The following is an 8,814-nucleotide window of genomic DNA, read 5'->3' as shown; positions in this document are numbered from 1 at the left end:
TAATAATAATAATAATAATAATAATAATAATAATAATAATAATAATAATAATAATAAATAACCAAAATAATTAAAATATTAATTAATTAATTAATTAAGTTAATTAATCCTGATTAGATTAACCTAATCACTAATTAAATTAACTAATCTGTAATTAACCTAAACAGAGAATGACAGGTGGGTCCCACTGGACCCACACGTCAGGTTGACCAGGTCAATGGTTAACGTTGACTGCTGACATCACTCTGATGTCATGCTGACGTCATCATTTACTATTCTGGATAATGTTGGATTAAATAATTAATTGAATTCCAGAAATTAATAAAATCTTTAGAAAATCATATCTTTTAATCCATAACCCGGATTAAAATATTTTCAACATGAAAGTTACTCAAAACGACGAGACGAACCCGGATAGGCAGCCCGTTCGTCCACCACACACCCCTAACATATCAAACCCGCAACTTTCCCCCTCCGGTTCATCTGTCAAAAAACACGGAACACCGGGAATACTTTCCCGGATGTTTCCCCCCTTAACCGGTACCACCTCATACCACGTTAGGGCACGCCTAGCATCGTTACTGGTCTTGTCTTGCATCGATATGCATCTATTTACATGGTATTCATTGTTTCTTCCCCCTCTTCTCTCCGGTAGACTACGAGACCGACGCTGCTGCTGCCCAGTTCGACTACAGAGTTGACGACCCCTCTCTCTTGCCAGAGCAACCAGGCAAGCCCCCTCTTGATCACCAGATATCGCCTATTCTACTCTACACTGCTTGCATTAGAGTAGTGTAGCATGTTACTGCTTTCTGTTATACCTATCCTGATGCATAGCCTGTCCTTGATACTACTGTTGTTACCTTTACCTGCAATCCTATATGCTTAGTATAGGATGCTAGTATATTCATCTGTGGCCCTACATTCTTGTCCGTCAGCCGTGCTATACTATCGGGCCGTGATCACTCGGGAGGTGATCACGGGTATATACTATATACTTTATACATGATACATGTGGAGACTAAAGTCGGGTCGGCTGGTGGAGCACCCGCGAGTGGATCTTTGTGGCGCACCGACAGGGCAGGTTGAGACCGCCCAGGAGAGAGGTGGGCCTGGCCCTGTTCGGCGTTCGCGGATACTTAACACGCTTAACGAGATCTTGGTATTTGATCTGAGTTGGCTACGAGCCTATACGCACTAACCAACTACGTGGGAAAGATATGGGCACTCGGCGTCGTGGTATCAGCCAAAGCACTTCGTGACGCCAGCGACTGAGTGGCGCACGCCGGATTGGAACGTAAGCCTGCTCTTGTATTAAGGGGGCTAGTTCTGCTTTCGGCCGCGTACGCAACGTGCAGGTGTGCTATGGGCGGTGGGCCCAGACCCCTGTGCGCTTAGGTTTAGACCGGCGTGCTGGCCTCTCTGTTGAGCCTAGGTGGGGCTGCGACGTGTTGATCTTTCGCGGCCGGGCATGACCCGGGAAAGTGTGTCCAGCCAAATGGGATCAAGCGTGTTGGGTAAGTTGGTGCACCCCTGCAGGGAAGTTAATCTATTCGAATAGCCGTGATCTTCGGTAACAGGACGACTTGGAGTTGTACCTTGACCTTATGACAACTAGAACCGGATACTTAATAAAACACACCCTTCCAACTTCCACAGACAACCCGGTGATCGCTTTTCCACAGGGCGACGAGGGGAGGATCGTCGGGTAGGATTATGCTATGCGATGCGACAAGAGATGCTACTTGGAGATGCTACTTGGAGATGCTACTTGGAGATGCTACTTGGAGATGCTACTTGGAGGACTTCAGTCTACTCTCTTCTACATGCTGCAAGATGGAGGCTGCCAGAAGCGTAGTCTTCGACAGGATTAGTTATCTCCCTCTTATTCTGGCATTCTGCAGTTCAGTCCACTGATATGGCCCCTTTACACATATACCCATGCATATGTAGTGTAGCTCCTTGCTTGCGAGTACTTTGGATGAGTACTCACGGTTGCTTTTCTCCCTCTTTTCCCCTTTCCCTTCTACCTGGTTGTCGCAACCAGATGCTGGAGCCCTGGAGCCATACGCCACCGACGATGATGATTCCTACTACACTGGAGGTGCCTACTACTACGCGCAGGCCGCTGACGACGACCAAGAGTAGTTAGGAGGATCCCAGGCAGGAGGCCTGCGCCTCTTTCGATCTGTATCCCAGTTTGTGCTAGCCATCTTATGGCAACTTGTTTAACTTATGTCTGTACTCAGATATTGTTGCTTCCGCTGACTCGTCTTGATCGAGCACTTGTATTCGAGCCCTCGAGGCCCCTGGCTTGTATTATGATGCTTGTATGACTTATTTTTATTTGTAGAGTTGTGTTGTGATATCTTCCCGTGAGTCCCTGATCTTGATCGTACACATTTGCGTGCATAATTATTGTACAATTGAATCGGGGGCGTCACAAGCAGGTACAAGGCGCATGGGAGGTGTTGGTGGCAGCGGGAGGGGCATGGCCGAGCATGCCCCTGGTTCTGGTGGTCGCGGCAGAGACCCGAATGCTCCTTCCGCCACTTCTTGCAGCAACGCGAACGCACATGCCGTGTCCAGATCAGGTGGTCGCTGGACCAGCACGACGGCGCGAATATCCTTCCACAGGCCCTCGGCAAAACGGGTGAGAAAGTAAAATGGGTGAATAGAATCCGAATATGAGCTCAAATGATTAATGATCAATTCAAATTGTCCAATGTAATTCGACACAGTGGTGGTTTGGCGGACAGTGTAAAACTGTCGGATCAACATTTGATGCCGATCTCGCCCGAAACGTGTGCATAAGAGAGATGTGAAGGACTCCCAGTCCAACTCATCGATCCGTTTTTGAATCGACTGAAGCCAGATTGAAGCCGGACCGGAAAAATTGGGAGCCGCCATAGGGACCCAAAAAGATGGCAGTATTCCAAACATCCAAAAATATTGTTCACATAATGTTTTCCAGAGGTTTGGATTTTCGCCAGAGAACTGAGGAAAGGTGATCGATGGGTGGGCTTGACCCAATCCCGAGAGCAACTGACTTGCATGAGCAAACGTAGACAGGGCCACACACGAAGGGATCAGGGAATCATACTGACCAGATGCCAGGGGCGGCGGCGCCGCCGGAATGAGCACCGCCGAGGGCCCCCGAGGGTTGATGGTGACGCCGTGGCCATTAGGCCCTTGGGTGTTGCCTGCCGCGCCTGTCGAGGTGCCGATGTGGTCGCCCGGCGGCTGCAGCGTAGAGGTGCGCGGTTGCTGGTCTTCCAGCGCCATCAGTGGTGGCTGTGGCGCCGCCTGTATGGCAGCCACTGTGTCGCTGAGATCCGCGACGCGGCGCTCGAGATCCAGGCGCCAGCTTAGCAGATCGTCGATCTTCGTCGCTGTGGTTTGTTGCGCCTTGGTGAGGCCATCGATGGGTGGCCTCGACCTTGGTCTCGAAGCGGGTGAGGAAGGCAGAGATGCTGGGATCCATGGCTTCACGAGCTTGGCGGAGACCGCGCGTCACGATGAGATGCGCCAGGGCAGAGCAAAAAGGGGTGGTGGTTGGTGTCTCTAATACCAGATGATAGGTTCAAGGTCGGGGGATCGATCTATTATGTTCTCTGAAGTAGTAGCTATTACAATCGATTACAGGAGCGATGCTCGAATGAGGAAAAACAGGGATGAACTAGGGTTCGGGAAAGGAAAGTAGGTAGCCGTCGCCAAGTCGTTCCTGATCCACTGGATGCCGTTCCAGTTGTCGCTCCAGGGTTAAGTAGAGTGCTGCCTGGCCGTGGCCCATTCTGGGCCCGTGTACCTTGGGGCCGCGCCTCCTCCCGGTGTTGCTTGCTGGCACACACTCCCCGAAAACCAAACGAAAACCAAGGATTTCTCTCCACGACCAGCGGACCGATTCAACCAGCCCAAACCCGACGAGACCTATGCAGAAAACACGATGCTTGTGATGGAGCCTTGATCTGTTCTTGTTGGAGATATGGCGGTGGCGTGGGAGCACGCTTGGCGCGCGTTGGCTGCAAGGCTCTGCATCCCCTCACGGGCGCAATGTGCGGGTGGCACTACGGGGGCACTGCTGGAGGACGACGAGTCGCCGGATGCTCTGTCCCCTGTGCCGGTGTGCAAACAGGCGGTGTCGAGGTCCGGGAGTCGGAGCTCAACGGTATGACCTTAATTCTGTTTTCCGTTAGAAGTGTACGATCTTCGTAAGTGAATGGATTGGATAGGATCGCATTGTTCTTGTTGTCGACACAGATTAGATAGGATGTGAAATGTGCAGAACTTTTTGGGATTTCAACTGGACATCGACGCGAGAGAAAGTTTCTGATCAAATGTAAGAAATCTCAGGAAAAATTTAGACATTGATCAGTATCGAGTCAGCTTTTATCCCACACATGAGAGGATCTGTATGCCCGTCTGCAATTTGGAATGCTTATAATTCCATTTGTTTATACGTATTCATCATGAAAAAGTATACTGCCATTTTGTTGTTGTCGATCCTGTAGGTCGATAACTTACAATTCCAGTGATTTGAAATTGTATGAAAAGCTTGGAGAAACAAAAGAAAATTCACACCTAAAATCAAGAATAGTAATAAAATTTCGGTTTGATTGATACGGTTCTTCATCTGTTACAGAAAATAGTATTGTGATAATTTTTCCACATCGTGTCGTGCATATAATCCTTTTTGTCGCAAGCTGCCTATAATCCATATTTCAAGTATCAGTGCATCGCTTGATGCAGAGGCCGGTGTCATTCTCTTTTTTGAAAAAATATATTTCAAGTATCAGTGATGTACCTGTCAGAAAAAAGAAGTATCAGTGATGTACCCATTCCAACCGATTCCGGCTATCTAATTTGTGTGTTCTTAAAACCAAATATGCACAAGTTGGAATTGGGCTGTTGAACCATACAACAGTAAATAATTTCGGTGTGATCTTGTTGATTTCAGGAGCTATGCGCGATTTGCCTGGGTGGCATGAGGCCGGGGCACGGCCATGCGTTGTTCACCGCGGAATGCTCCCACAAGTTCCATTTTCGATGTATCTCATCCAACGTGCAGCATGGCAACCGTGCCTGTCCCATATGCCGTGCCGTCTGGAAGCATCTACCTCTCCCAGCCAAAGCGGATGCTACTCCACTGGATTGGCCCGATGATCAGCTTCCCGTCTCCTGTGCGCCGGATTTGAGCGTTTTCGAATCTAAGACTACGAGTGGAAAACGAGAGGAGGACGCAGTTGGGGCTTCTGGTGTTGAGGTCGTGTCGTTCGCTGAATTCCCATACATTCAGCGGAGCGTGACATCGGAGAAGTTTGACATCCTGATCCACCTGAAGGCTCCGCGTCCGCCGGCACCGTCTGCGAGCTCACACACCGGGGCGGCGATCGACATTCTGGCGGTGCTCGACCTGAGCGGCAGCATGGCGGGCAATAAGCTCGCGCTCTTGACGCGCGTTCTGAGCTTCGTGATCAAGAGCCTTGGCCCGAACGACCGGCTCTCTGTCATCGCCTTCCGACATTCGGCTTGGAGCCTCTTCCCATTTCGGAAGATGACCGCGGCTGGGCGGCGGCATTCGTTCCAGGCCCTCGCCGACGGACTCCCTGTTGCCGGCGGCGTCTCGAATGTCGCCGAGGCTCTGCGGAAAGCAGCGTGGGTGACGGGGGACCGGCAGGTCAGGAACCCCGCATGCAGCGTCCTCCTTCTCTCCGACGGCCTAGGCGGCCGTGAAGCCGCGACGTGGCAATGCGGTCGGCCAAGCCTGGTCTACGACGCGCTCGTCCCGCGCTCCATCTGCCCGGGGTCAGGGCACCACGTGCGGGTCCACGCCTTCGGCTTGGGTGCGTACCAGGACTCTGCGGTGATGCGCGGCATCGCTGAGATGTCCGGCGGCACGTTCTCCTCCATCGACACGGTGGGAGAGATCCCGGACGTGGTTGGTCGGTACATCGGTGGCCTGCGCAGCGTGGTGGCGCAGGAGACACGGCTGAGCTTCCACTGCGCGGAGCAAGGCGTGCTGCTCACCTGCGTCGCGTCCGGCGGCTACGCCAGCACTGTAGACGGTCACAAGGGTGGCGAGTTCGTCGACGTCGGCGACCTTTACGCCGGAGAGGAGAGGAACATTCTGGTCACAGTACACGTCCCAACCACGCATGGAAAAGACTCTGCTCTGCTCGTGCCGAGCTGCACCTACCGGGTCGCGGTCACCATGGAGACTGTCTGCATAGAAGGTGACACGGTGATCGTCCATCGCCCTCGGCATCCGGTGAGCCCATCTCCGTTGTCAGTCGAGGTCGAGCGTGAGCGGCACCGCATCAGCGCCATGGAGGGCATGGCCATGGCGTGGAACGCCGTGGAGCTAGGCGACTTCGTGCACGCAGCAATGATCTTGGAAGGGCGCCGTGTGGAGCTTGAGTCATGGGCGTTGTTGTCGGTGGACGCGCCGACTCTGGCGCTGGTCGCCGAGCTGAGGGAGTTCCAGGACAGGTTGGGGACAAGGCAACGGTACAAGCGGTCCGGCCGCGCGTACATACTGGCCGCCCTGAACGCTCACCCGTGGCAGTGCGTCACGGCAAGCGGCGGCGACTCGGGGGTTCTCGCCGGCCTCACCCACACCTACTAGGCGCCCGGTATGTTGGACATGCTGCATCGGTCACAGTTGCTCCTGCCCGAAGCCGTCGAGGAGCTGACCCGCTCGACGCCGGTGGCGCCATCCAGCATCCTCACCTTGCCGGTCGGTCAGGACGACCAGGGTTCTCCCGGTGGCACCATGACTCTGACTTGTTAACAGTAAAGTGACATATAACATGTAAAAGAAAACAAAAAATCAATTTTTTTTCACGGATCTCAACATAAGATGTCATGGATATAGCATCGGCCGAGACTTAGCAAGACTATAAAACTAAGACGCCGATATGCATCACACGTGTGGCATAATAAGCATTCACCCACATACCGTGTGTGGCATGAGTAGGAGTAGCTCACACGGGCTGTGTGTGGGCGAACAGTAGAATTGTCCACACGTGTGGACGCAGCTACTTTGTGCCACACGTCCAACAAATACTACTCAATCCCACCCTGCGTGTGTGCCACGAAGCAAATATGCCCACACGTCCTGGCGCAGCTACATTAGGTATCCATGGGATGGCGATTTAGTTGCCATCCGGGATGGCAGATGTAGTTATCACGTACGCGCAACTGCAGTTGCCGTCTAGCAAACGAATCATAGTTACCATGTGTGTTTGCCTAGTTGCCATGTACACGCAACTGCAGTTGCCATTCAACAACGTACGACTGTCGTGTGGGCGAACAACACGCGCGTGGGCTAGATGGTGGCTGTGTGGGCAGACACTAGTTCGTCCACGCAGCGCAGCTGGCAATCACGTGTTGTTGGGCGTGTGGGTGACCTCTTCAATGTCCATACACCGGCTTTGTCCTACGTGTCACGCGAAAACTGCCTCGGTGTGTCAAGATTTATGTAAATTTAACCGGACGATAATCCAACTGTGTGGACGAGTTGCAATGTTGGCACACATGTGAGCGTTAGTGTTTTCGTAAAACTATAGCTTTCGCTATCCGGTGACATGTTAATAGCATGTACACCGTAACATGGTCATTGGGTCGAAAATCAATAGCCCAGATCACATACTGTAGCATTAAACGCTGTTAGTCGTGTACTGTTTGGCAGGGATGTCCTATGTGACGCGTTCTGCATCAGGATGCTAAAGCTACTAGCCAGTGCGACACGGTCACTTTTGTGTACATATAACAACGCGACTAGTAAAGAAACAAGCTGCAGCGGCAAAACATAAAGAACAACTCCCAAAAAAATGTGAATGAGTAGAATCGAACACACGATCTAACGTAAGTGAACAACGTCCCTACCCACCATAATACATAAATTTTGTTGTCTAAATCTGGCAGCTCAGTTTATATAAGCTGTAGGCAGCGAAAGATTTAATCTTTTTTGAAATTTTGAACGGAATTTTTGTTGTCTAAACATTTTTTGAAAGTCGAACAAAACCTGTAAGTCTCGAACATTATTTCGAAATCTCAACCATTTTTTGAAAAAAAGGCACAAAATTGAAAATGAGTACATTTTTCAAAAGTACTAATAACTTTATGAAAATGCAAACATTTTCCCCAAAACTTGAACAAAAAAGGGAAACCCAAACATTTTTCTAATTTGTGAAATAATTATGAAAACATGAACAATTTTGATTTTGAGAACAAATTTTGAAAACATGAACATTTTTTTTGAAAAACATAAAATTTTTATGAAAATTGCCCAAAATATTTTTAAATGTGCGAAAAATATATAAAAACACAAACATTTCTGAATTTCTGAACAAATTTAAAAACACGAACATTTTCTAGAAAAATCAAATATTTTATGAAATTCCCCAAAAAATGAATCTGTGATTCTTTTTTTTTGATTGAACATTTTTGAACTTGAGAACTAAATTTGAAAATAGGAACATTTTCTGTAATTCTCAAACATTTTTTGAATTTGTGAACAAAACTACAAAAAATATTTTTTGGAATATTTTAAATTTGTTCGAATTTTCAAACATTTTTTAAAAAATAAGTGAAAACATTCGGGAATACTAAAATTTTTGAATTTTTAATCTTTTTCAAATTTTCGAACATTTTTTGTAAAGAAGTGAACAAATTTTGAAATACTGAGCTTTTATGGAATTTCTGAACAAAGTTTAAATACAGGAACAAGATCTAAAAAAATGAAGAAATTTTAAGAAACACGAACATTTGTGAGTTTCTAAAAATTTGGTTAAAAATGAAAGAAATTAAAAA

The 8,814-nt window shown here is 48.9% G+C and overlaps 1 protein-coding gene across 1 annotated transcript; it reads left to right on the top strand.

Annotated features, from left to right (window-relative positions):
- Positions 1 to 3,784: 3,784 nt before the first annotated feature.
- LOC123115388 (E3 ubiquitin-protein ligase WAV3-like) lies at positions 3,785 to 6,761 on the top strand. Its single transcript, XM_044536582.1, has 2 exons — positions 3,785 to 4,168; positions 4,958 to 6,761. Exons 1-2 carry the CDS (start codon positions 3,986 to 3,988, stop codon positions 6,623 to 6,625), a joined length of 1,851 nt encoding a protein of 616 aa, XP_044392517.1. The 5' UTR covers positions 3,785 to 3,985; the 3' UTR covers positions 6,626 to 6,761.
- The last annotated feature ends 2,053 nt before the right edge of the window (positions 6,762 to 8,814 follow it).

The sequence above is a fragment of the Triticum aestivum genome, chromosome 1A (genome assembly GCF_018294505.1).
Source record: "Triticum aestivum cultivar Chinese Spring chromosome 1A, IWGSC CS RefSeq v2.1, whole genome shotgun sequence".
Taxonomy (NCBI): domain Eukaryota; kingdom Viridiplantae; phylum Streptophyta; class Magnoliopsida; order Poales; family Poaceae; genus Triticum; species Triticum aestivum.
Note: the sequence above shows the minus strand (reverse complement) of the source record. Positions and strands in the feature narration are given on the sequence as shown.